The sequence below is a fragment of the Misgurnus anguillicaudatus genome, chromosome 18, assembly GCF_027580225.2.
Source record: "Misgurnus anguillicaudatus chromosome 18, ASM2758022v2, whole genome shotgun sequence".
NCBI lineage: Eukaryota > Metazoa > Chordata > Actinopteri > Cypriniformes > Cobitidae > Misgurnus > Misgurnus anguillicaudatus.
In genome coordinates, this window is record NC_073354.2 from 36,272,299 (window position 1) to 36,299,530 (window position 27,232).

At 54.3% G+C, this 27,232-nt stretch overlaps 2 protein-coding genes across 2 annotated transcripts; both read left to right on the forward strand.

The window, feature by feature from the left end:
- The first annotated feature begins 15,880 nt into the window (after positions 1-15,880).
- On the forward strand, positions 15,881-19,577 carry LOC129447499 (uncharacterized). The gene is made up of 4 exons (XM_073855435.1): positions 15,881-18,450; positions 18,549-18,723; positions 18,813-19,360; positions 19,443-19,577. Exons 1-3 carry the CDS (start codon positions 17,691-17,693, stop codon positions 19,336-19,338), a joined length of 1,461 nt encoding a protein of 486 aa, XP_073711536.1. The 5' UTR covers positions 15,881-17,690; the 3' UTR covers positions 19,339-19,360; positions 19,443-19,577.
- On the forward strand, positions 19,419-22,854 carry LOC141350306 (uncharacterized). The gene is made up of 5 exons (XM_073855406.1): positions 19,419-19,697; positions 19,784-20,134; positions 20,214-20,590; positions 22,481-22,700; positions 22,744-22,854. The coding sequence occupies exons 1-5, from the start codon at positions 19,641-19,643 to the stop codon at positions 22,852-22,854; spliced, it is 1,116 nt and encodes a 371-aa protein (XP_073711507.1). The 5' UTR covers positions 19,419-19,640.
- Positions 22,855-27,232: the final 4,378 nt, after the last annotated feature.

Here is a 27,232-nt window from a genome sequence, read left to right on the forward strand (position 1 = left end):
AACGCTTCGATGTCGACTCTGCTCAGCGACGGTGTATCGGAGGGGGGTGTCTGTATCGGTTCGATAGCGTCTGTAGATGTATCCGAGGTAGTTTCGATAGCGTCTGTAGGGGTATCCGAGGTAGTAGATGGACCTGAGGTGTTTGGTAGCGCGCCGCCATTTTGCTGTGTGTATGCGTAAAGTGTATTTAACAGTTCTTGTAGTTGAGGGTCCGAATCAAAATGGATGAATTGCTGCGACGACTCAGAATTCGGATAAGCATTTAACATTTGTTGTTGCGACCTACCGACCTCTTCAGACGCTGCACCCTGTGACTGATCTGAAAGAGAATGACTGCTATGCGCAGCGTCTGAACAATTATCATTATTCATTGTACATTAATTTTCAGATGTTACAAAAAGTAGATAGCGGTAAAATCTTAAACATGAGGTAGATAAATGCTAGATGAAAACAAAATACATGCTAAAACATGAGGTAGATAAATGCTAGATGAAAACAAAATACATGCTAAAACATGAGATAGATATATGGTAGATAATTGCTAAAACCATAAACATATGAGGTAGATAAATGCTAGATGAAAACAAAATACGTGCTAAAACATGAAGTAGATAAATGCTAGATGAAAACAAAATACATGCTAAAACATGAGGTAGATAAATGCCAGATGAAAACAAAACACACGCCAAAACATGAGGCAGATAAATGGCAGATGAAAACAAAACCACATGCCAAAACACGAGGTAGACAAATGCGAAACAGCACAGGATACAGAGCAAAAAATGCCATGTCTTACAAAAAAATTGCACCACGGATAAAACATCGGGAAAACCATAGCATAGACGGCTTCGAACATTAGACGTCTTTCTCTCATCTGCTCGAATGTTAAGTCGTGCAAACGATTGATTGAATTCTCAGCATTCTGAATTTGTTGTCGTAAATCATGAGCTATTTCCTCTATAGCTAAACGCAGTCTATCTAGACCCAAGTGAAAAGCGCCGTCATGAGCACCCTGTTGACCGTAAACCTGACGCATACGATCTTCTAGCGCGTTTAGTCTGCGGTCAAAAGCGTCTAATCTGATATGAAGCTGTTCAATTTGAGCCAGCTCTAAGTTTCCATCGTTATTTTCATCGACGGGGAGTTGAATACTGTTTGGCGTCTGTTGACCGCTCGATGGTAATGAGTCTTGATCCCAAGCGTTATTTTCATGAATGGAAGGTTGGATACTGTTCGGGGTCTGTTGACCGCTCGACGGTAAGCTGTTGTCGCCGGACCAGGACGCTTGATCCCAAGCGTTTATCTGCGACCCGGACCAGTCCGCCTCATCATCGGCGCACGCGCTATGATCACTAGCCCAAGATGACTGGACCCAACCGTTATGCTGTGAGGTGCTACAGCCAGGCTCAGACTGGACCCAACCGTTATGCTGTGAGGTGCTACAGCCAGGCTCACAATCGCTACGCCCGAGACAGTTTTCTGCGTGAGTAAACATAACAGACATAAGCAAGCTGCGACTACCGTTTATATTCAACGAGCGAAAAGATGGCTCACCGTATAGCGGTAGGACCTCTGCTGCATCACCGCTGAACCCCTCCTCCTGCAAGGGATCTGAAAGATCTATCACTTCGTCCCCGTCGTGTTCGGCTGTCAAATCTATGACCACCTGTTCAACACTCGGCTCGCGGGGAAATTCACCCGTAGTCGAATCAGCAAGACCTGAAACATAGATTTATTACCATAAAAAAAAAAAAAAAAATAATAATAATAATAATAATAATAAATGTAATAATATTAAATATATAAAATAAAAATAAGCAAAGATAAATAAAGAAAAGCATTTACCGTCGCCAGCGGCGTAGTTGTCGTGTAGAGGTATAGTCACTATTTCAAATAAATAATTTAGAATTACACTATTAAAAATAGCAGTCTCTGAATTTTTAAAGAGATTTAAATGAGATTTTTTTCAAGCAGAATTTACTATCACAAATAATTAAATTTTATTTTCTGCAAAAAGATATTAAGACAATTAGATACTTACACAGATTTTGAAAGTCGATAAGGGAACCATCACACGTACCTAAGAAACAGACCTGTGTTATCATTGAAACGTTAAAAAATTAAATATATAATTCGTTGGGGGAGATTACAGAGAGATATATTATCATTGCGACGTCTTCCTGTTTCACATTTGGTTTCTGTAATATCTCGCGGCGCCTAGAGATGTGGACATATCTAGGCAGCTTAATAGAAATCTTTATTTATTTATTTACAATGGGGAGCGGACGAGCTGCTGTTTAACACCGTGCTCAACTAGCTACAGCAGACTGACAGGGGCCACGCTGTTCTCCATCTAGTCAGTGTAACAAAATGAAGAGGCACAATATGTGGTCCGACGCCGCCCTCTACCGGACAACTTTGTCCATAGTCCCCATTTTGGCTGCGAGAATTTTCATTCCAAAATGGCGGCAGCGTTAGCGAAGCTCTATGAAGAATATTCAGTCCAAAATGGCACCCGCTCTACTGAAGCGCTATAACGACTGTTGCCAAAAATGAGTTTCTGTGAGCTAAAAAGAAAAGAAAAAACCACATCGCACGCATTACTAAAGGATTACAACCATTTCAGATGAAAATAAAAAAGCGTTAACAATTTTTTACAGCTAGTTTATCTAAAAATGTCAATGTCTGCAATAGTCGAGCGTCCTATGATTTCAGCGTCATAGTACGTCATTGTTGTGCGACATACAAAAGTTTTTTATTTTCACAAAAGTATCAAAAACATGCACCGCATGCATCAAGATAATTTTAAACGATAGCCGAAAAAGCAACAAAAGGTTTACAACCGACTTAGCTTAGCTTAGAGAAACGTTAAGAGACGAGAGTTTAAAGAAACTTGATTTTATAATATTGTAAGCGTTAAAAACAAAAATCAGAAAATCGTGAGCATTGTGATAATATTTACAATATTTTGATTAATAAGAAATATGAGAGAAAGCCATAGTAAGCTAATAGATGTCCGGAAGAGGGCAGCAACGGCCCATGGAACGAGTGCCGCCTTTATGGATGACGTGTTGTTTTGATGACAGTAAAGACCCAGAGCCCGTAACTTACTGAGATAGGCCAGTCGGTCTTCAGATAGTCGTAAAAACATGGCATTAGGAGGACATTGTTTACGAGTGAAAACCTATAAAATCACTTGTGCGGCACACAGCAATGATTACTTTTAATTAATTCGACATACCTGAATGACAGTACAGTAAAAACTAACGGTCTTTGGGTCACAAAGCTTTGAGCCGGGTCTATCGGTATCGCGAGGCTATTTGGATTAACAACATGGTTTACGAGTTAAAAAACAAAATATCTCGGTCCTCACACGGGTACAGCCAAAACGATTTACGCTTCGGAGTGGGAGCATCTCTCAGGAATGCAACTTCAAGGAAAGGAGCACAATCTGTGTAAGTGGCAGAAGCCCATATCTTTGTACTGAACAGTTTATTTGAAATAACATAACTTCTGTTTTGAAAATCAGGGCATCTATACAAAATGCATAATAGGACATTTAAAATGACACATCAATTTTTACTCCTACAATATGTTCATCTTGACAGAATTCATAGTTCTTTATAGTTCTTTATTCTTTTAGATTGTATTTCATCTCCCGCTGTGAGAAACCTTTTTTATTATGTTGATAGTTTTGAACATGTTTTTTAATCAGTCGTATCCATACATAGTGCTAAGATTATTAGAGAAAGTTCATTTTAAACATCTTTTCTAATCTTACTTTATTTAATCACAGTTGATTTTATGAATATAGCCTTATAAGCCTGGATGACGTTTAAAACAAAAGAAAGAACGCTTAATTTCTTTGATCATTTCACATAAAAAATTTGTGTTTAATGAAACTATTTGATGAGAGGATTTTGCAATATTTCAATTTGATCAAAATAAATTGTAGAGAGGTCATCTTCCCTGATCAAAATAATTTGTAGAGAGGTCACTCGAGCTGTGCCAACATGGTAGATTATAATAATGTGAAGCATACCAAAACGGATCTTCGGCACTCACCGGTGTATCACAGGAGCTGCATGGTGTATCCATGGTATCCATGTTTGTGATTTTCGTAACTGTGATTTTCCCGGCTTTTATTAGACATATCGGGGCCCCACCTTATATAAATTATGATGGGAGCATGGAATGTGTTTTAATGAAGACCACTTGTGTAAACACCGTTTTTATTGTTTTATCGTAGGAGGACATGATTTAACACGCCCCAGAGATAACCCCGGACGTAAACATGTCAACGTGACGTGGGCGTACCGGTTAAAAGTTCAACGCGACATGGGTGGTCCGGTTAAAAGTTCAACGCTACGTGGGCGGTCGGTTCAAAAGTTCAACGCTAGTGGGCGGTCGGTTCAAAAGTTCACGACGTGGGAGGTCAGGTCAAAGGTTAGCTCCTCCCCGGAGGTCAAAGGTTCACGACGTGGGTGGTCCGTTCAAAGGTCACCCCTCCCTCGCAGGTTAAAAGGTCAGCCCCTCCCTCGCAGGTCAAAAGGTCACCCCCCTCCCCTAAGGTCAAAAGGTTAGCCCCTCCCCTGAGGTCAAAGGTCATCATCAATCATTTTGACAACGTGTACCCCATATATACTACTCGCACGGACTCGGGGCCGGCGTCGCCGGAAAGCCCCGGGAAAGACCTTTCGAACGAGACCGGCCGCGCCTCCGGCGGACGAACGCAGCGGACGCTACGTGCGTGCGAACTCCGGACCAGCGTTTTTTTTTTTCGATCCGCCGTATCTCGGCCGCGGAAAGGGTCGGAGGGTCGAGGGCGGGCTCGTTCGAAAGGTCCCCTCGGGTAGAGCGACCGACCCCGAGGGCGACGTCCTCGGACTTAAGGCGCCCGAGCAGCGGCCGTGGAAAATCCGGAGACGGCCCCCCGTATCTCCGCCGCGGAAAGGGCCAGATACTCGCGGGTGGGCTCGTTCGAAAGGGCCCCTCCGGTGGACCAATCGACCCGAAGGTCGAAGGCCCCGGGCCCGAGGCGCCGGAGCGGAGCGGTAACGAAATTCGGATATTCGACCGGAAGTATCTCCGGTCCACGGGGTCGCACGGACTCGGGGCCGGTGTCGCCGGAAAGCCCCGGGAAAGACCTTTCGAACGAGACCGGTCACGCCTCCGGCGGACGAACGCAGCGGACGCTACGGGCGAGCAAACTCCGGACGAGCGTTTTTTTTTTTCGAACCGCCGTATCTCGGCCGCGGAAAGGGTCGGAGGGTCGAGGGCGGGCTCGTTCGAAAGGTCCCCTCGGGTAGAGCGACCGACCCCGAGGGCGACGTCCTGGGACTTAAGGCGCCCGAGCAGCGGCCGTGGGAAAATCCGGAGACGGCACCCCGTATCTCCGCTGCGGAAAGGGCCAGATACTCGCGGGTGGGCTCGTTCGAAAGGGCCCCTCCGGCGGACCGACCGACCCGAAGGTCGAAGGACCCGGGCCCGAGGCGCCGGAGCGGCGCGGTAACGAAATTCGGATTTTCGACCGGAAGTATCTCCGGTCCCCCGGGCCGACCGAGGCGCACCCTCCCGGCCGCGGACCCGGCGGGTTCCCCCTTCGCGGGGGACGGTAGGGCGACCAGGTGCCATCAGGTATATAGCTAAGTCGATGGGGTTGACCAACTGCTGGAGAAGTGAAAGCTCCAGAGCCTAAGTCGATTGGGGTTGACCAACTGTCGGAGAGGCGAAAGCTCCAGAGCCTAAGTCCATTGAGGTTGACCAACTGCTGGAAACTCGAACGCTCCAAAACTTAAGTCGATTGAGGTTGATCAACTGCTGGAAACGCGAACGCTCCAAAACCTAAGTCGATTGGGGTTGACCAACTGCTGGAAAATCTTTCGGGTTGACCAACGGTTGGAGAAATTTTGGGGTTGACCAACTGTTTGGTTCTCTAAAAGGGCCGGGAGGATGGGGCTTAGTCCGGTGGGGGAGTGCTTAAGAGTGGGATGGCAGGGACCAAACGGTGCGCCGGGTACGAGCTCCAGGGTGTCCGTCGCGGGGTCCGAGGCCGGCCTCGGGTGCACGGTGGTCGGGTAGACGGGGCGATGTTCCCGGGGTCGTATCTCGGCCGGGGGAGGGGGGGCGCTACGGGCGCGCGAACTCCGGACGAGCGTTTTTTTTTTCAAACCGCCGTATCTCGGCCGCGGAAAGGGTCGGAGGGTCGAGGGCGGGCTCGTTCGAAAGGTCCCCTCGGGTAGAGCGACCGACCCCGAGGGCGACGTCCTCGGACTTAAGGCGCCCGAGCAGCGGCCGTGGGAAATTCCGGAGACGGCCCCCCGTATCTCCGCAGCGGAAAGGGCCAGATACTCGCGGGTGGGCTCGTTCGAAAGGGCCCCTCCGGTGGACCAATCGACCCGAAGGTCGAAGGCCCCGGGCCCGAGGCGCCGGAGCGGCGCGGTAACGAAATTCGGATATTCGACCGGAAGTATCTCCGGTCCACGGGGTCGCACGGACTCGGGGCCGGCATAGCCGGAAAGCCCCGTGAAAGACCTTTCGAACGAGACCGGCCGCGCCTCCGGCGGACGAACGCAGCGGACGCTACGGGCGCGCGAACTCCGGACCAGCGGTTTTTTTTTTTCGATCCGCCGTATCTCGGCCGCGGAAAGGGTCGGAGGGTCGAGGGCGGGCTCGTTCAAAAGGTCCCCTCGGGTAGAGCGACCGACCCCGAGGGCGACGTCCTCGGACTTAAGGCGCCCGAGCAGCGGCCGTGGGAAAATCCGGAGACGGCCCCCCGTATCTCCGCCGCTGAAAGGGCCAGATACTCGCGGGTGGGCTCGTTCGAAAGGGCCCCTCCGGTGGACCAATCGACCCGAAGGTCGAAGGCCCCGGGCCCGAGGCGCCGGAGCGGCGCGGTAACGAAATTCGGATATTCGACCGGAAGTATCTCCGGTCCACGGGGACGCACGGACTCGGGGCCGGCGTCTCCGGAAAGCCCCGGGAAAGACCTTTCGAACGAGACCGGTCACGCCTCCGGCGGACGAACGCAGCGGACGCTACGGGCGAGCAAACTCCGGACGAGCGTTTTTTTTTTCGAACCGCCGTATCTCGGCCGCGGAAAGGGTCGGAGGGTCGAGGGCGGGCTCGTTCGAAAGGTCCCCTCGGGTAGAGCGACCGACCCCGAGGGCGACGTCCTGGGAATTAAGGCGCCCGAGCAGCGGCCGTGGGAAAATCCGGAGACGGCACCCCGTATCTCCGCTGCGGAAAGGGCCAGATACTCGCGGGTGGGCTCGTTCGAAAGGGCCCCTCCGGCGGACCGACCGACCCTAAGGTCGAAGGACCCGGGCCCGAGGCGCCGGGGCGGCGCGGTAACGAAATTCGGATTTTCGACCGGAAGTATCTCCGGTCCCCCGGGCCGACCGAGGCGCACCCTCCCGGCCGCGGACCCGGCGGGTTCCCCCTTCGCGGGGGACGGTAGGGCGAACAGGTGCCATCAGGTATATAGCTAAGTCGATCGGGGTTGACCAACTGTCGGAGAAGCGAAAGCTCCAGAACCTAAGTCGATGGGGTTGACCAACTGCTGGAGAAGTGAAAGCTCCAGAGCCTAAGTCGATTGGGGTTGACCAACTGTCGGAGAGGCGAAAGCTCCAGAGCCTAAGTCGATTGAGGTTGACCAACTGCTGGAAACTCGAACGCTCCAAAACCTAAGTCGATTGAGGTTGACCAACTGCTGGAAACGCGAACGCTCCAAAACCTAAGTCGATTGGGGTTGACCAACTGCTGGAAAATCTTTCGGGTTGACCAACGGTTGGAGAAATTTTGGGGTTGACCAACTGTTTGGTTCTCCAGAAGGGCCGGGAGGATGGGGCTTAGTCCGGTGGGGGAGTGCTTAAGAGTGGGATGGCAGGGACCGAACGGTGCGCCGGGTACGAGCTCCAGGGTGTCCGTCGCGGGGTCCGAGGCCGGCCTCGGGTGCACGGTGGTCAGGTAGACGGGGCGATGTTCCCGGGGTCGTATCTCGGCCGGGGGAAGGGGTACGGAGACGGGGGTGGGGTCGTTGGAAAGGGCCCCTCCTGGAGGATGAGGGACCCAAAGGGCTAAGGTCTCGGTCTTAAGGCGCCCGAGCTACGGCCGTTTAAAGGTGCAGCGGTGGAAGTCCGTATCTCCGGCCCCCGGGGTCGCACGGACCCGAGGCCGGCGTCCCCGGAAAGCCCCGAGAGAGACCTTTCGAACGAGACCGGCCGCGCCTCCGGCGGACGAACGCAGCGGACGCTACGGGCGCGCGAACTCCGGACGAGAGTTTTTTTTTTTCGAACCGCCGTATCTCGGCCGCGGAAAGGGTCGGAGGGTCGAGGGCGGGCTCGTTCGAAAGGTCCCCTCGGGTAGAGCGACCGACCCCGAGGGCGACGTCCTCGGACTTAAGGCGCCCGAGTAGCGGCCGTGGGAAAATCCGGAGACGGTCCCCCGTATCTCCGCCGCGAAAAGGGCCAGATACTCGCGGGTGGGCTCGTTCGAAAGGGCCCCTCCGGTGGACCAATCGACCCGAAGGTCGAAGGCCCCGGGCCCGAGGCGCCGGAGCGGCGCGGTAACGAATTTCGGATATTCGACCGGAAGTATCTCCGGCCCACGGGGTCGCATGGACTCGGGGCCGGCGTCGCCGGAAAGCCCCGGGAAAGACCTTTCGAACGAGACCGGCCACGCCTCCGGCGGACGAACGCAGCGGACGCTACGGGCGCGCGAACTCCGGACCAGCGGTTTTTTTTTTCGATCCGCCGTATCTCGGCCGCGGAAAGGGTCGGAGGGTCGAGGGCGGGCTCGTTCGAAAGGTCCCCTCGGGTAGAGCGACCGACCCCGAGGGCGACGTCCTCGGACTTAAGGCGCCCGAGCAGCGGCCGTGGGAAAATCCGGAGACGGCCCCCCGTATCTCCGCCGCTGAAAGGGCCAGATACTCGCGGGTGGGCTCGTTCGAAAGGGCCCCTCCGGTGGACCAATCGACCCGAAGGTCGAAGGCCCCGGGCCCGAGGCGCCGGAGCGGCGCGGTAACGAAATTCGGATATTCGACCGGAAGTATCTCCGGTCCACGGGGACGCACGGACTCGGGGCCGGCGTCGCCGGAAAGCCCCGGGAAAGACCTTTCGAACGAGACCGGTCACGCCTCCGGCGGACGAACGCAGCGGACGCTACGGGCGAGCAAACTCCGGACGAGCGTTTTTTTTTTTTCGAACCGCCGTATCTCGGCCGCGGAAAGGGTCGGAGGGTCGAGGGCGGGCTCGTTCGAAAGGTCCCCTCGGGTAGAGCGACCGACCCCGAGGGCGACGTCCTGGGACTTAAGGCGCCCGAGCAGCGGCCGTGGGAAAATCCGGAGACGGCACCCCGTATCTCCGCTGCGGAAAGGGCCAGATACTCGCGGGTGGGCTCGATCGAAAGGGCCCCTCCGGCGGACCGACCGACCCGAAGGTCGAAGGACCCGGGCCCGAGGCGCCGGAGCGGCGCGGTAACGAAATTCGGATTTTCGACTGGAAGTATCTCCGGTCCCCCGGGCCGACCGAGGCGCACCCTCCCGGCCGCGGACCCGGCGGGTTCCCCCTTCGCGGGGGACGGTAGGGCGAACAGGTGCCATCAGGTATATAGCTAAGTCGATCGGGGTTGACCAACTGTCGGAGAAGCGAAAGCTCCAGAACCTAAGTCGATGGGGTTGACCAACTGCTGGAGAAGTGAAAGCTCCAGAGCCTAAGTCGATTGGGGTTGACCAACTGTCGGAGAGGCGAAAGCTCCAGAGCCTAAGTCGATTGAGGTTGACCAACTGCTGGAAACTCGAACGCTCCAAAACCTAAGTCGATTGAGGTTGACCAACTGCTGGAAACGCGAACGCTCCAAAACCTAAGTCGATTGGGGTTGACCAACTGCTGGAAAATCTTTCGGGTTGACCAACGGTTGGAGAAATTTTGGGGTTGACCAACTGTTTGGTTCTCCAGAAGGGCCGGGAGGATGGGGCTTAGTCCGGTGGGGGAGTGCTTAAGAGTGGGATGGCAGGGACCGAACGGTGCGCCGGGTACGAGCTCCAGGGTGTCCGTCGCGGGGTCCGAGGCCGGCCTCGGGTGCACGGTGGTCGGGTAGACGGGGCGATGTTCCCGGGGTCGTATCTCGGCCGGGGGAGGGGGTACGGAGACGGGGGTGGGGTCGTTGGAAAGGGCCCCTCCTGGAGGATGAGGGACCCAAAGGGCTATGGTCTCGGTCTTAAGGCGCCCGAGCTACGGCCGTTTAAAGGTGCAGCGGTGGAAGTCCGTATCTCCGGCCCCCGGGGTCGCACGGACCCGAGGCCGGCGTCCCCGGAAAGCCCCGAGAGAGACCTTTCGAACGAGACCGGCCGCGCCTCCGGCGGACGAACGCAGCGGACGCTACGGGCGCGCGAACTCCGGACGAGAGTTTTTTTTTTTCGAACCGCCGTATCTCGGCCGCGGAAAGGGTCGGAGGGTCGAGGGCGGGCTCGTTCGAAAGGTCCCCTCGGGTAGAGCGACCGACCCCGAGGGCGACGTCCTCGGACTTAAGGCGCCCGAGAAGCGGCCGTGGAAAATCCGGAGACGGCCCCCCGTATCTCCGCCGCGGAAAGGGCCAGATACTCGCGGGTGGGCTCGCTCGAAAGGGCCCCTCCGGTGGACCAATCGACCCGAAGGTCGAAGGCCCCGGGCCCGAGGCGCCGGAGCGGCGCGGTAACGAAATTCGGATATTCGACCGGAAGTATCTCCGGTCCACGGGGTCGCACGGACTCGGGGTCGGCGTCGCCGGAAAGCCCCGGGAAAGACCTTTCGAACGAGACCGGCCGCGCCTCCGGCGGACGAACGCAGCGGACGCTATGGGCGCGCAAACTCCGGACCAGCGTTTTTTTTTTCGATCCGCCGTATCTCGGCCGCGGAAAGGGTCGGAGGGTCGAGGGCGGGCTCGTTCGAAAGGTCCCCTCGGGTAGAGCGACCGACCCCGAGGGCGACGTCCTCGGACTTAAGGCGCCCGAGCAGCGGCCGTGGGAAAATCCGGAGACGGCCCCCCGTATCTCCGCCGCGGAAAGGGCCAGATACTCGCGGGTGGGCTCGATCGAAAGGGCCCCTCCGGTGGACCAATCGACCCGAAGGTCGAAGGCCCCGGGCCCGAGGCGCCGGAGCGGTGCGGTAACGAAATTCGGATATTCGACCGGAAGTATCTCCGGTCCACGGGGTCGCACGGACTCGGGGACGGCGTCGCCGGAAAGCCCCGGGAAAGACCTTTCGAACGAGACCGGCCGCGCCTCCGGCGGACGAACGCAGCGGACGCTACGTGCGTGCGAACTCCGGACCAGCGGTTTTTTTTTTTCGATCCGCCATATCTCGGCCGCGGAAAGGGTCGGAGGGTCGAGGGCGGGCTCGTTCGAAAGGTCCCCTCGGGTAGAGCGACCGACCCCGAGGGCGACGTCCTCGGACTTAAGGCGCCCGAGCAGCGGCCGTGGGAAAATCCGGAGACCGCCCCCCGTATCTCCGCCGCGGAAAGGGCCAGATACTCGCGGGTGGGCTCGTTCGAAAGGGCCCCTCCGGCGGACCAATCGACCCGAAGGTCGAAGGCCCCGGGCCCGAGGCGCCGGAACGGAGCGGTAACGAAATTCGGATATTCGACCGGAAGTATCTCCGGTCCACGGGGTCGCACGGACTCGGGGCCGGTGTCGCCGGAAAGCCCCGGGAAAGACCTTTCGAACGAGACCGGTCACGCCTCCGGCGGACGAACGCAGCGGACGCTACGGGCGAGCAAACTCCGGACGAGCGTTTTTTTTTTTTTTTCGAACCGCCGTATCTCGGCCGCGGAAAGGGTCGGAGGGTCGAGGGCGGGCTCGTTCGAAAGGTCCCCTCGGGTAGAGCGACCGACCCCGAGGGCGACGTCCTGGGACTTAAGGCGCCCGAGCAGCGGCCGTGGGAAAATCCGGAGACGGCACCCCGTATCTCCGCTGCGGAAAGGGCCAGATACTCGCGGGTGGGCTCGTTCGAAAGGGCCCCTCCGGCGGACCGACCGACCCGAAGGTCGAAGGACCCGGGCCCGAGGCGCCGGAGCGGCGCGGTAACGAAATTCGGATTTTCGACCGGAAGTATCTCCGGTCCCCCGGGCCGACCGAGGCGCACCCTCCCGGCCGCGGACCCGGCGGGTTCCCCCTTCGCGGGGGACGGTAGGGCGACCAGGTGCCATCAGGTATATAGCTAAGTCGATCGGGGTTGATCAACTATCGGAGAAGCGAAAGCTCCAGAACCTAAGTCGATGGGGTTGACCAACTGCTGGAGAAGTGAAAGCTCCAGAGCCTAAGTCGATTGGGGTTGACCAACTGTCGGAGAGGCGAAAGCTCCAGAGCCTAAGTCCATTGAGGTTGACCAACTGCTGGAAACTCGAACGCTCCAAAACTTAAGTCGATTGAGGTTGATCAACTGCTGGAAACGCGAACGCTCCAAAACCTAAGTCGATTGGGGTTGACCAACTGCTGGAAAATCTTTCGGGTTGACCAACGGTTGGAGAAATTTTGGGGTTGACCAACTGTTTGGTTCTCCAGAAGGGCCGGGAGGATGGGGCTTAGTCCGGTGGGGGAGTGCTTAAGAGTGGGATGGCAGGGACCGAACGGTGCGCCGGGTACGAGCTCCAGGGTGTCCGTCGCGGGGTCCGAGGCCGGCCTCGGGTGCACGGTGGTCGGGTAGACGGGGCGATGTTCCCGGGGTCGTATCTCGGCCGGGGGAGGGGGTACGGAGACGGGGGTGGGGTCGTTGGAAAGGGCCCCTCCTGGAGGATAAGGGACCCAAAGGGCTATGGTTTCGGTCTTAAGGCGCCCGAGCTACGGCCGTTTAAAGGTGCAGCGGTGGAAGTCCGTATCTCCGGCCCCCGGGGTCGCACGGACCCGAGGCCGGCGTCCCCGGAAAGCCCCGAGAGAGACCTTTCGAACGAGCCCGGCCGCGCCTCCGGCGGACGAACGCAGCGGACGCTACGGGCGCGCGAACTCCGGACGAGAGTTTTTTTTTTCGAACCGCCGTATCTCGGCCGCGGAAAGGGTCGGAGGGTCGAGGGCGGGCTCGTTCGAAAGGTCCCCTCGGGTAGAGCGACCGACCCCGAGGGCGACGTCCTCGGACTTAAGGCGCCCGAGAAGCGGCCGTGGAAAATCCGGAGACGGCCCCCCGTATCTCCGCCGCGGAAAGGGCCAGATACTCGCGGGTGGGCTCGCTCGATAGGGCCCCTCCGGTGGACCAATCGACCCGAAGGTCGAAGGCCCCGGGCCCGAGGCGCCGGAGCGGCGCGGTAACGAAATTCGGATATTCGACCGGAAGTATCTCCGGTCCACGGGGTCGCACGGACTCGGGGCCGGCGTCGCCGGAAAGCCCCGGGAAAGACCTTTCGAACGAGACCGGCCGCGCCTCCGGCGGACGAACGCAGCGGACGCTACGGGCGCGCAAACTCCGGACCAGCGTTTTTTTTTTTCGATCCGCCGTATCTCGGCCGCGGAAAGGGTCGGAGGGTCGAGGGCGGGCTCGTTCGAAAGGTCCCCTCGGGTAGAGCGACCGACCCCGAGGGCGACGTCCTCGGACTTAAGGCGCCCGAGCAGCGGCCGTGGGAAAATCCGGAGACGGCCCCCCGTATCTCCGCCGCGGAAAGGGCCAGATACTCGCGGGTGGGCTCGTTCGAAAGGGCCCCTCCGGTGGACCAATCGACCCGAAGGTCGAAGGCCCCGGGCCCGAGGCGCCGGAGCGGCGCGGTAACGAAATTCGGATATTCGACCGGAAGTATCTCCGGTCCACGGGGTCGCACGGACTCGGGGACGGCGTCGCCGGAAAGCCCAGGGAAAGACCTTTCGAACGAGACCGGCCGCGCCTCCGGCGGACGTTTCGCGAGCAGAGTTGCGAACCCTAAAACCCGGACTTTGCGCCTGTCCTGCGCGCACGCGGTGCGCCGTCGGAGCGCGGGTGTCGGATATGTCGGGCCAGAGCCTACCGGCAGCACGCGTGCCGAATTCCGAGAGGCTACGACTTTTCCCGTCCTCGCGGGAGACCCGACAGTTTTCCACAATTCGGCCGTGGGTTCGTGCCGGAGTCGGATCGGGTCGAAACTCGGCACGCGCGCACGTCGGGGTCGCCGAAGACGGACCCCGGAAGCGCGTACTCCTCGGACGTTCGGAAGAGGAGCCGTAGGGCCGTTTCCCGAGCCGACGCCGGCGTTCGCGGCGGGATTGCGGAGTCGCCGTAACTCCGATTCGACCGGGACGCGCGCGGGTCTCCTCGGCCGGACGGCCTCTCCGCGGGAAGCTGAGCGTCGGGGCCGAGACCCTTTCGCGTCACGACTCGCCTACCCTAGTTTTGAGGTTTTCGCCGGGGCGTAGCGCGCGCGCCTTAGACCGCCGGCGCGCGGGTTTCGGATATGTCGCGCGAGGGCTCCACGCCGACCTGCGCGTCGATTTCGGGGACTTTACGACTTTTCCCAGCCTCGCGGGAGAGCTGACGGTTTCCCGCTAACGACCGTCTGTTCGTGCCGGAGTCGGATCGGGTCGAAATTCGGCACGCTGAATGTCGGAGGTCTCACGAGGCGTACCCCGGAAGCGCGGGCCGCTGCGACGTTCCTGAAAGAATAGATAAAAAAAAAGCAACGAAAACGCGAGGCCTGAGGCCTATGGAGATTATAATGGGGGAATTTCATGTTTTCGGACGGGGACAAATGGATTTTTTCGCGCCACGACACCCGTCTTCGGATATGTCGTAGAGGGGCACTAGGTGAGCCAGGGCCCCGAATTTGGGGCACCTAGGCCCTTCCGGGGCCCATCGGTGAGGCTTCGAAAATCCTCATTTTTTCACGTTTTTAGTATGGGGTGCGAAAATTGGTCACCGGGGAACAAGTTTTCTAGGCGTTTCAGACGACGCTGATTCACCTGGTAAAATTTCTGTGTGAAGGATTTTAGAGTTTGGACTTTTTTTTGTGAAAAAGGGTGAAATAAAGCTCAATTTGGGGCTTTATTGCTCGGCCCAGGAAGGTCGTAGAGACTCGAACGAGGGTTCGTTGAAAAGACCCGGACCAGGCCTTTACGAAGACCCCGAGGACGAGGGAGTAGCCTGATCAGGGGCGGAGCTACGGCCATTTGAAAATGAAAAATGTGTGAAAAAGGCTAAATTTTGGGGCTTTATTTCTCCGCCCAGGAAGGTCCTAGAGACTCAAATGAGGGTTCATTGGAAAGCCCCTGAGGAGACCTTTCCAACGAGCCCGAGGTCGAGGGCGTGCCACTTTCAGGGGCGGAGCTATGGCGATTTGAATTTAAAAGCTCATTTTTTATATCTCCGGAAGGGAAGGTCCTAGAGACTCGCGGGTGAGGGCGTTGTAAAGGTCTCGGAGAGACCTTTCGAACGACACCAGCCTCGAGTCTCTACGACGTTCCCTCGTCGAGATATAGTTTTTGATTTTTGAAAAATTATGAAAAACGCTTGTTTTCAGAGCTCGTTTACTCGGCCTAGGAAGGTCGTAGAGACTCGAGTCTGGGTTCATTGGAAAGGCCTTTCCAAAGAGTCCGAGTAAATGGGCGTAACTCTTTCCCGGGCGGAGCTAGGGCCAGTCGAATATTGAAAATAAGTGAAAAAACTCAAGTTTAGGGCTTTATTTCTCGTCCCAGGAAGGTCGTAGAGACTCGAGTGAGGGCTCGTTGGAAAGGCCCGGACTAGGCCTTTCCAAAGAGTTCGAGGTCGAGGGCGTGACATTTTGGTGGGCGGAGCTATGCGCTTTTGAAAAGACGTTTTGAAAACATTGGTTTTTCCGAAAGGGGGGGGCATAGAGACTTGGGGGTGGGGGCTTGTCGGAGGGGGCGTCGAGACCTTTTAAATGACACCACCCCCGAGTCTCTACGACACTCATTGGCCGAGAGACATAGGGGTGGGGGCGTTGGAAAGGTGGAGGAAAGCCCTTTCCAACGAGCCCAAGCTCGAGGGCGTGGCACTCTTTGGGGCGGAGCTAGGGGCATTTGAAAATAAAACCTAATTTTTCATATCTCCAGAAGGGGAGGTCCTAGAGACTTGGGGTCGGAGTCGTTTTGAAGGGCTCGACGAGAGCTTTCGACCGACACCAGCCCCGAGTCTCTACGACGTTCCCTCGCCGAGATATCGTTTTTAAATTTTTGAAAAAGTACGAAAAAGGCTCATACTCGCGGCTCTATTTCTCGGGCCAAGAAGGTCGTAGACACTCGTGTGAGGGTTCGTTGGAAAGGCCCGGACCTGCTCTTTCCAACGAGTCTAAGGTCGAGGGCCTAGTCTAATCAGGGGCGGAGCTACGGTCGTTTGAATATCGAAATTATGTGACAAAACTCATGTTTAGGGCTCTATTTCTCGGCCCAGGAAGGTCGTAGACGCTCCAGTGAGGACTCTTTGGAAAGGCCCGGACTAGCCCTTTCCAACGAGCCTAAGGTTGAGGGTGTAGCCTAATCAGGGGCGGAGCTGAGGTCATTTGAATATGTGTAAAAAAAGCTTGGACTTAGTGTTTTTTAATTTTTTTTAAACATGTGAAATAGGCTAAAGTTTAGTGCTCTTTTTCTCAGCCGAACAAGGTCGGAGACAGTTGACCTTGGGTTCGTTGGAAAGCCCCGGACCAGGCCTTTCCAAAGAGCTCAGGGTTGAGGGTGTGACCCATTCAGGGGCGGAGCTAGGGGCATTTGAATACGAGGGAAAATCGTTATATTTTTGGACGGGGAGGTCCTAGAGACTTGGGGGTCGGATCGTTTTGAAGGGGGCGACGACACCACGCCCACAAAACCACCCACACGTCTCTACGACATTTCTGGGCCGAAAAGTTTTTTTTTTTTTTCTTAAATCGCATTATAGGGGGCCTTTAACAGGTCTGCCTCAATTGTTTTTGCCAGAGAAGGGGCTCAAAGTTTGGGGCTATTTTTCTCGGCCTGGGAAGGTCTGGGAGACTCGAACGAGGGTTCGTTGGAAAGCCCTGGACTAGGCCTTTCCGGCGAACCCAAGGTCGAGGGCGTGGCCTTCTCGGGGGCGGAGCTAGGGGCATTTGAATGGGAGGATAAATGTGTTTTTTTCTCCTGAACGCAGTGTCCCAGAGACTCGTGGCCGGTGTCGTTGAGAAGGTGAAGGTGAGACCTTTCGAACGAGCCTACCCTCGAGTCTAGCCGACGTTCGGGGACGGAGCTAGGGGCATTTGAATACGAGGACAAATTCGTTATATCTTTGGAAGGGAAGGTCCCAGAGACTCGGGGGTCGGATCGTTTTAAAGGGGGCGACGAGACCTTTCCGACGACACCGACCCCACCTCTCTACGACTTTCTTGGGCCGAGATAATTTTTTCTTTGTTTTTTCTTTAATTGTTTCCAAAGGGCTCCATCCCAGGAGACGTCTCTACGACATTCCTGGGCCGATATAGTATTTTTGTGTTTTTACTTAAATTGTTTCCAAGGGGCTGCACCCCAGGAGAGTCTTAAGTCGAGTCGGGCAGCTCGTGACATCCAGGGTCTGAAATAGCAGGAAAGGTGAAACAATTGACTTTCGGGTCTAAAAAGTCAAATATACACGAAAGTCAATCCGTTTCACTTTTCTATCTAAAAAAGCCGGAGAATAGATAGAAAAGTGAAATACGGGAGGTTCCGGTGAGCCAGTGCTCCGCCCCCTTCGCAAGGAGTATATAAGCTTACAGCTCAAGATACCTCCCCATTCTTCTATTTCCTATGCTCAGTCATTATGTATTCAAAGTGTCCTTTGTGTGAAAGAGACTACGCTCAACTCAGCCAGCACCTGAAGGTGCTGCACCGTGTCGTAAATCTGGAAGAGAGACGCCTCCTTCTGGCGCTCGAGTCCGGCCGGGTCAACGTCCGTCAGGGACGTTGCCCCGTGCCGGGATGCCAGAAGGAGGTGTCGAGAATGGATCGCCACCTCTTCTCCCACTCCGAGCTCTCGGCAAAGGCACGCCGGGTCGCCTTTGCCGAGAGCAAGCGGCAGAAGATATTGTCGGAGTTGGCGAGACTGAGAGCCACGAACCCGGCGGTGCCGATGGTGTCTTCCCTCGACCTGCGGGGGGAAGGAGAGCAGGCCGGGGAAGGCACCTCGGCCGCCGCCGCCGCCGAGGAAGACGCGGAGCCGCAGGACTGCGGCTCCGAGGCCTGTGCGCGGGCTCGCGACAGGCTGAGGGCGACCAACGCCGACCTGAATGATCAGGTCGACGCCCTCACGTTTTCCTTGGCCGAGCTCACGAGGCGCTACAAAAAACTTCTTCGTCGGCAGACGGCGAGGCCGGCTCAGGAAGTCCGGAGGGTGACGGGCAAGCTCCTCGGCGCTCTGGAGGCTCCGGTGTCTCCGGACCGGGAGGAGGCACCACCGGAGGCCACCGGAGACTCTCCTCCGGAGGTGGAAGCTGGTCCCGTCACGCCACCCCCGCTGCCCGAGGAGGAGGAGGCGGAAGAGTCGAGCGGCCCTCAGTTTCCGGACCACGTGGTCGCCCTTAGTGAGTAGCGGTCTTTATTCCCAGCGACCTCCTACTGTCGATAGTCTATAATGCTAATGTTTATCTCCCTCTCTCTCTCTCTCTCTCTCTCTCTCTAGACAAGCTCCTGGCGGAGTTCAGGAGGCATCACGAGGGGCCGGAACCCAGCCGGAAGCTGAGGGACAACGTGACGAGTAAAATCTTCCGCATCAGGGCCTTCGTGGCCTACATGGCGGAGGGGAAGAGCAGGCTGGCCACGTTGCGGTTCATGGACGACCCTGAGAGGATGAGGACGTAAGTTTCGGTCCTTGTTGTCTTTCTGCTGTCGTTTTGACGCCGGCGGGGCGCTGTTAACTCTCGTTTCTCTTTGTGTGTGTCCGCAGGTGGGTGACAAATCTCAGGGCGTCCAAAATGACCGAGACCACCTTGAACCACTACTTGAACAACGTGGCCCAGTTCCTCGATTACATCCACGAGACCCCTCCGCCGACCTCCCGCCTGTCCAAGAAATCCATGCTGGGGATCAGGCGGGAGGTCAGGGCCCTGCTGAAGGGCCTCCGTAGAGGTGTTGTCATGCACCAAATTGGGGTGAAGCAGGCCAAAGAGGGCCGCGTCATCCCCAAGGCGGTGCTCCGTCAATGCCTCTCGGAGGCCAAAAAACGCATACCGGAGGTCCTGGGTAGGTCGAAGTCGCTGTCGGTTTTGCCATTGTGTCCGGTTTCGTGTCTCTGTTTTACTCAGGTGTGCTCTTGTATCCACAGACCAGCTCGAGAACGACCTCCAGCAGAAAACACAGTTCCTGTTCTATGGCTACTTGACGGCCTACTACGCCTCCATTTACGGGCACCGGCTGGGGGTTTTCCAGAACCTCACCATCCGGGAGGTGGAGGGGGCCGTCAAGTCGCCTAGCACGGGGGACTACCTCATAAACGTAAGCGTTTTACCCCCGAGCGTAGATAGGAAATCGTCGCGCCCGGCACGACCTAACTCTCTCTCTCTTTTCTCTCTCGCAGATCTCTCTACACAAGACGAACCGGGCGTTCGGCCCGGCGCAGCTGTCCCTGACCGCCGAGGAGTACGGATGGTTTCGGCGGTTCCTGGCGCTGCGCGACCGGCTGGTCGGCGGGCCGGACGCCCGCTTGTTTTTTTACACATCGACACCCAACCCCTGTAAGAACCTGAATAACTACTTTCAGGGGGCTTGGGTGTCGATGGGCCTGCCGGGGAAACCCACGTTCATGGACGTGAGGACCTCCATCGCCACCCACGTAAGCGCCGGACACCCGTGATATCGTCAGATTTCGTTTGTACGTACGCTCGCGACTGACCCTTTGTGTTCTTCTCTCTTTCGCAGGCCCGTAACACCCACTCGAAGGCCGACCGGGAGAAAGTGTCGAAGTTCATGTGCCACGACACCTCCACGGCCGACCGGTTCTACGCCATGAACCTGAACGTCCGGCAGGCCGTGGAGCACCGTCGGCTCTTCGAGGGGGCGTTGGTGGGGGAGGAGGTCTCGCCAGCGAAGCCGGCCGCCGAGGAAGAGGGGCAGGGCAAGAGAAAGCGCAAGACAAAGCACGGCCGGGGAGCCCCCAAAAGACGGAGGGACGAGTCCCCGCCCTCCTCGCCGCCCACCTCCAGTCCGGAGGAGGAAAGCGAGGCGGTGCCGTTTCAGGAGTCCGGGGTGTCCAGCCTCGACTCTCCCCCTGTGAGTTTCCTTCGTAGCTCTTAAGCGACCGCGTTTGGCTTGCGTCGATGCTAATTTCTTTCTCCTTCTTGTGTTTCAGAGCTTGGAAAAGTACCCGGGGGAAAAAGAAGAGAGCCCGGACTCCTCCTCCTCGTCCTCCGTCGGGGCGTCCCCGGTTCGGACGCCCAGCGAACTCTCCGCCCCCTCCGCGGAACCGGCTTCGCCGGCGGTCCACGACCCCGAGCAGGCCGACCCCGAGCAGGCCGACCCCGGGCAGGCGGAACCGGAGCAGGCCGCACCGCCGCTGGGCCTACTGAGCCGGCCCAAGAGGGCCGCCAAGAGACCGGTGGTGGTGCTGACGCCGGTCAAGCCCACCCTGAGCCCGTTGAGCCGAAATAAAATATGCAGGGTCTCGGGCGTCGCCCGTGCCAGTCGGGCACGGGCGAACCTGAGGCGGGCCTTGGATAAGGCCCGAAAGTAGAATATGTTAAAATGTTCAAAGTTGTTCAAATGTTCAAATGTTCTGTGTTTGCGTGTCATTTAAATGTGTTCATTGTGTTGTGTGTTTTTTTTATAAATAAATGTTCTTCTGATAAATGACTGACTTGTCTTCATTTCTGGTTTTGACAACAATAAATTCCAAGTAATCAAACAACACTTAAGTAAAATAGCTTTATTCGAATACCAGCATTTTTTATTAATTAATACAATCGTTAGCAAAGAGAATCCAAAGGAATTAACAAATAATAACTAACATGAAACAATTATTAAACAATTTATTAAAACAATTTATTAAAAACACTTAAAACAAATAGATAAAACTTAAACATTAATCTCTAGCGAAAGGGAATCATCGTTTGGCCAAAGGAAAATAAATAAGGTCAAAATATTGGATAGAATAAAGTTAAAACAGAGCGAAACTGAAAACCGGAAGTGAACGGCCCTAGAAATTAATAAACTATAAACGTAACTTAAAACGTGATCGAAACAGCGTAAGGTAACGAGAAACTAGATGAAATAAGGTCAAAATAGAATTAAATAATTATTATTACGTTTATAAACACGTAAACTCAAACCCGGAAGTAACCGCCGCCGAGTAAATAATTAATGATAAACGTAACTTAAATTATGATCTAAACGTCGTAACGTCACGAGAAACTAAACGGAATAAGGTCAAAATTAAATAAAAAAATTATTACATCGTTTATAAATATGTAAACACAAACCAGGAAGTGAACAGCGCCTGTGAACAATTAATTTCAACACAAAGACAACTTAATGAAACGTAACGTTGATCTCGAATGATGTAAATTAACTTTATTAGTTTGAGAAAAACAAGTAAAAATAAAACAACGACTTCAAAAGGTAAACGAATCCCATTGGCTACTGTACTCTCTACGTAGGACTTGACGGGAATTTCGGAAATCCCTATATATAAATTGACTACAGCTGATTAATGACTCATATATCAACAGATGATCGATTTAATGAGTAAGTTTAATTATGTTTTGATTTGACGATTTGAAACTTTTAACAAGTGATTGTGTCAATTGATTTTTTTTTTAATTGGATATGTGCAAAGTTGTAATACGAGAGCCGACATGTCTCGTTAATGCGTAGATAGTGATTTATTAAGTAATTATCTGTTTAACGTCACGTAAAGTCACAGTCCAGCGTCTGTGACGCACCTTTTAATACCAGGGCCTACCTATTGCATTAAACATGAGTTGATTGATTGATTTAACCTCTGACCTATGCTCGTCTTATGGAAAAAACAGTAATTTCTTGGTGCCCGTTGCATTATGCACACGTTTAGCTCTATCAATGTCACTTTACATTAAAGTTTACTGTCTGAGACTCGTGTTTACATTGTTTTAATGCAAAAAGCAGGCCTTGTAGTGCTACTGTAAACTCTGACCTGTGCTTTTCTCATCAATATGCTGTTATGTCTTGGTGCCGGTTGCATTATGCACACGTTTAGCTCTATCAATGTCACTTTACATTAAAGTTTACTGTCTGAGACTCGTGTTTACATTGTTTTAATGCAAAAAGCAGGCCTTGTAGTGCTACTGTAAACTCTGACCTGTGCTTTTCTCATCAATATGCTGTTATATCTTGGTGCCGGTTGCATTATGCACACGTTTAGCTCTATCAATGTCACTTTACATTAAAGTTTACTGTCTGAGACTCGTGTTTACATTGTTTTAATGCAACAAGCAGGCCTTGTAGTGCTACTGTAACCTCTGACCTGTGCTTTTCTCATCAATATGCTGTAATATCTTGGTGCCGGTTGCATTACGCATACGTTTGGCTCTATTAAAGTCTGTTATTTGTTATTCATGTCCTCTTTCTTGTGTGTCGTTTCAGAAACATGGCTCCTGTGAAGTGCCCCTTTTGTCACAAACCCCGGGCCAACATGAGGCAACACCTCCGGGTATCCCATGGCATCCTTAACCTCAGGGAAAGGCACCTTTGGGTCAGCTTTTCCCTGAGGAAGGTCACGGAGCCTTTCCGGCCGTGCCCGTTGTGTGGCCGGTCGGTCAAATACATCCGGCCACACTTCGCAAACTCCCACAAGGATCTGTCGGTGAGTGTCGACCGTTAAACTTTCTTTGTCAACATGTCGATAGCTAGTAAATCTCTACGAACCGGTTTTAAACACGTTTCGTCTCCTAGGACAAGGAGCTCAAGAGGACTGTCCGGCATTTCCAGTGGGAGATCACCATGGAGAGGCTCCGTGAGCTTGAGGCCAGCAACCCGGAGGTGCCTCTCGTGACACTTGATGAACCCTCTGGTAGGTGTACTATGTCTGAACTTTGCTCCGTTGTCTTTCAAGACACAGCAAGTTAAGCTAATCAACTATATACATTTATGTGTCGTTTCAGACGATCCTGAGACGCAGAGTGAGGCCTGCCCGCCGGTCTGCCCGCCGGTCTGCCCGCCCGTCTGCCCGCCCGTCTGCCCGCCCGTCATTCCTGCGAGCAGCGACCCTCACACTGGCTTCTCCTTTGATGCCTTTCTAAGTAGGTCTCAATTCATCGCCCCGAATGGCCTTTTGCCTTTCCTTCTGATACGGAAATCAAATGTTTGTTTTTTATTTCATTACAGTGACCATTGGAGATGGGGTCGAGGCCAGTGTGGGGGTAAATGAAGTGGAGCCATTTCAAATGGACCTAGTGTCCATGAGTTTCATGGAGATGCTTGGTAGGTCTTAAATCTGCTAGCGATTCTGCATTATCTCGCTCGGACAGCAAGAATGATTGAATGATTTGTTTTACAGAGGACAATTCCATGGATCCTCTCCAGTGGGGGGATACGCTCCAAGGTATGTATCATGCTGTGCCTTTAATTATGTTACCGTTAAAGGAAATCATTTAATTAATTTGAATCTTTCTTTCGTTTCAGGGCCGCAGTACCCCTCACTGGAGGATATCTAAAAATTTTTAATTGTTTAAGTGTTTATCAATGTGTGTTCAATAAAGTTTTTATATGTGTTTTAATCATGTGTTTGGTTGTTCCTTTATATTTTTAATTGCATGGTAAATAACATGCAATATCATTGTCACTGAGAACTGGTACGTTTTTAATTGCATGGTAAATAACATGCAATAACACTGTTTAACAACTGAGAACTGGTACGTATTCAATTGCATGGTAAAGTAACGTGCAATTTCACAGTTTAACAACGTAAACGGATGCATTTCTGAACTGGTTTTTTTGTTTTGTTTTTTGGAAAAATGTTCAAAATAGGCTCTTTTTGAGTTTGACCTCAATCGTTTCTGCGTTTGAAAAAATGTGAAAAATGCTAAAGTTTAGGGCTCTTTTTCTCGACCTGGGAAGGTCGTAGACGCTCGGTGGAGGGTGCGTTGGAAAGGTCCGGACTAGACCTTTCCAACGAGCCCAAGGTCGAGGGTGTGACCCTCTCTGGGGCGGAGCTAGGGGAATTTGAATATAATAACTCATTTTTTATATCTCCGGAAGGGGAGGTCCTAGAGACTCGGGCGTGGGTGCGTTTTAAAGGGGGCAGGGAGAGCTTTCCAACGACACCAGCCCCGAGTCTCTACGACGTTCCTTCGCCGAGATATAGCTTTTCATTTTTGAAAATGTATGAATAATGCTTATATTCACGGCTCTATTTCTCGGCCCAGGAAGGTCGTAGACACTCGAGTGAGGGACTGCTTTGGAAAGGCCCGGACTAGCCCTTTCCAACGAGCCCAAGGTTGAGGGTCTAGTAACCTAATCAGGGGCGGAGCTGAGGTCATTTGAATATGTGTAAAAAAATGCTTGGACTTGGTGTTTTTTAATTTTTTTTAAACATGTGAAATAGGCTAAAGTTTAGTGCTCTTTTTCTCAGCCGAACAAGGTCGGAGACAGTTGATCTTGGGTTCGTTGGAAAGCCCTGGAACAGTACTTTCCAACAGGGCCAAGCACGAGGGCGTGTCACTTTCGTGGGCGGAGCTATTGGCATTTGAATATGAGGAAAAACGAGTTATGTCTTTGGAAGTGACACCGCCAACATGTCTCTACGACGTTACGGGGCATATTTACATCACTGACAGTTTCCATGTATTTGTGCATTCAATAGTCTGCCATTGGACGAATAATGGGTCCGTGTCATTTTTTCCCCTTTAGAGCCTCGCTGATTTCGACCGCATTACCGCGACACGGACGACGCGCGGAGAGCGGCGAGGTAACCCTCGCGCGCCCACGACACGTACACGAACGCACTATTTACGATTGAATTGAATCGCTGACACGTGTCAGGCCTCTATCTCGGCACAGGAACGCGCTAGGAAGGCGGGACCCGCGCACTCGTCTTAGTCTCGGCACGGTCGACGCGCGGTGCGAAATCGGCGAAGACCCGGCGAGGGCGAAAAACCCGTCCCAAAAAACCCACACGGGTACCCCGTACGTCCTTTTTTTGGACGAAATTTTCAACGTTGCCGGATTTAGCTCAAATCGCTCACGCGTGATGAGGGGGTCGGGCCGTGCGCGGAAACGTGCGTCTCGGGGCGGTGACTCGTTACGGGGCGGAGTTACGGCCCTGACACGTGTCACCGATTCCATTCAAAAATAAATAACGGGTTCGTGTACGTGTCGTACGTGCGCGTAAGTTACCTCGACGCTCTCCGCGCGTCGTCCGTGACGCGGGAATGCGGTCGAAATCGCCGAGGCTCTAAAGGAAAAAACTGACACGACCCCATTATGTGTCCATTGGCCCACTATTTACACGCAAGTGTCAGGCCTCTATCTCGGCACAGGAACGAGCTAGGAGGGTGGGACCTGCGCTCCTGTCTTAGTCTCGGCACCCTCTACGCGTGGTGCGAGTTTGGTGAAGATCGGACGAGGTCGAAAATTTGGTCAAAAAAAACGACAGGCCTACCCCTTACGTCATTTTTTGACCAATTTTTTCGACCTTGTCCGATCTTCACCAAATTCGCACCACGCGTAGAGGGTGCCGAGACTAAGACAGGAGCGCGTGTCCCGCGTTCCTAGCTCGTTCCTGTGCCGAGATAGAAACGTGCGTGTAAAATAGTCTGCCAATGGACGAATAATGGGTTTATGTCAGTTTTTTCCTTTAGAGCCTCAGCGATTTCGACCGCATTACTGCCCGAGGTCACTTGTGCGCACGTACGACAAACGTGCGTTCGTGTACGTGTCGAACGCGCCGCAAGTTACCTCGACGCTCTCCGCGCTTCGTCCGTGTCGCGGTAATGCGGTCGAAATCCCAGAGGCCCTAAAGGGAAAAACTGACACGAACCCATTATTCGTCCATTGGCAGACTATTTACACGCAAGTGTCAGGCCTCTATCTCGGCACAGGAACGAGCTAGGAGGGTGGGACCCGCGCCGTCGTCTTCGTCTCGGCACGCTCTACGCGTGGTGCGAATTTGGTGAAGATCGGGCGAGGTCAAAACGATCGGTCAGGAATGCGCGACCGGCGTACGCCTTAACGTCTTAGGCTCGGCACGCTCTACGCGTGGTGCGAATTTGGTGAAGATCGGGCGAGGTCAAAAATTTGGTCCAAATTATTGACCAAGTCCTGTCCGTCGTTCAGTATGGGGTCCGAAATTTTGTCACCAGGGAACAAGTTTTCTAGGCGTTTCGGACGACGCCGATTCGCCTGGTAAAATTTCTGTGAGATGGATTTTTGAGTTTGGACTTAGGGTTTTTTGTGAAAATGGGTGAAAAAGCTATGTTCAGGGCTTTGTTTCTCGACCCGGGAAAGTCCTAGACACTCTGTCGAGGGTGCGTCGGAAAGGTCCGGACTAGACCTTTCCAACGAGTCCAAGGTCGATGGTGTAGCCTAATCAGGGGCGGAGCTGCGGTCGTTTGAATCACTGACAGTTCCCATGTATTCGTGCATGCAGTGGTCTGCCAATGGACGAATGGTGGGTGCGTGTCATTTTTTCCCCTTTAGAGCCTCGCTGATTTCGACCGCATTACCGCGACACGGACGACGCGCGGGGAGCGGCGAGGTAACTTTCGCGCACGTACGACATGTACACGAACGCACTATTTATTTTGAATGGAATCGCTGACACGTGTCAGGCCTCTATCTCGGCACGGGAACGAGCTAGGAAGGCGGGACCCGCGCACCCGTCTTAGTCTCGGCACGCTCGACGCGTGGTGCGAATTTGGTGAAGATCCGGCGAGGTCGAAAATTCGGTCCAAAAAAACCGACAGGGTACGTACCCCTTACGTCATTTTTTTGCACCAAATTTTCAACGTTGTCGGATTTAGCTCAAACTGCTCACGCGTGAAGAGGGGGTCGGGCCGTGCTCGGAAACGTGCGTTTGGGGGCGGTGACGCGTTGTGGGGCGGAGCTACGGCTCTGACACGAGTCACCGATTCCAAAACGTGCGTTCGCGTACGCGTCGTACGTGCCCGAAAGTCACCTCGACGCTCTCCGCGCGTCGTCCGTGTCGCGGTAATGCGGCCGAAATCCCCGAGGCCCCAAAGGGAAAAACCGACACGAACCCACCACTCGTCCACTGGCAGACCATTTACACGCAAGTGTCAGGCCTCTATCTCGGCACAGGAACGAGCTAGGAGGGTGGGACCCGCGCCGTCGTCTTCGTCTCGGCACGCTCTACGCGCGGTGCGAATTTGGTGAAGA

What these genes read in the sequence shown, in the direction of transcription:
- LOC129447499 (XM_073855435.1), top strand. Translation starts at nt 17,691, where the DNA reads ATGTATTCAAAGTGTCCTTTGTGTGAAAGAGACTACGCTCAACTCAGC. An exon ending in GGACCACGTGGTCGCCCTTA is followed by an intron (nt 18,451 to 18,548) that starts GTGAGTAGCGGT and finishes CTCTCTCTCTAG; the next exon opens with ACAAGCTCCTGGCGGAGTTC. An exon ending in GACCCTGAGAGGATGAGGAC is followed by an intron (nt 18,724 to 18,812) that starts GTAAGTTTCGGT and finishes GTGTGTCCGCAG; the next exon opens with GTGGGTGACAAATCTCAGGG.
- LOC141350306 (XM_073855406.1), top strand. Translation starts at nt 19,641, where the DNA reads ATGGGCCTGCCGGGGAAACCCACGTTCATGGACGTGAGGACCTCCATC. An exon ending in GCCTTGGATAAGGCCCGAAA is followed by an intron (nt 20,591 to 22,480) that starts GTAGAATATGTT and finishes GTGTCGTTTCAG; the next exon opens with AAACATGGCTCCTGTGAAGT. An exon ending in ACTCCCACAAGGATCTGTCG is followed by an intron (nt 22,701 to 22,743) that starts GTGAGTGTCGAC and finishes ACATGTCGATAG; the next exon opens with CTAGTAAATCTCTACGAACC.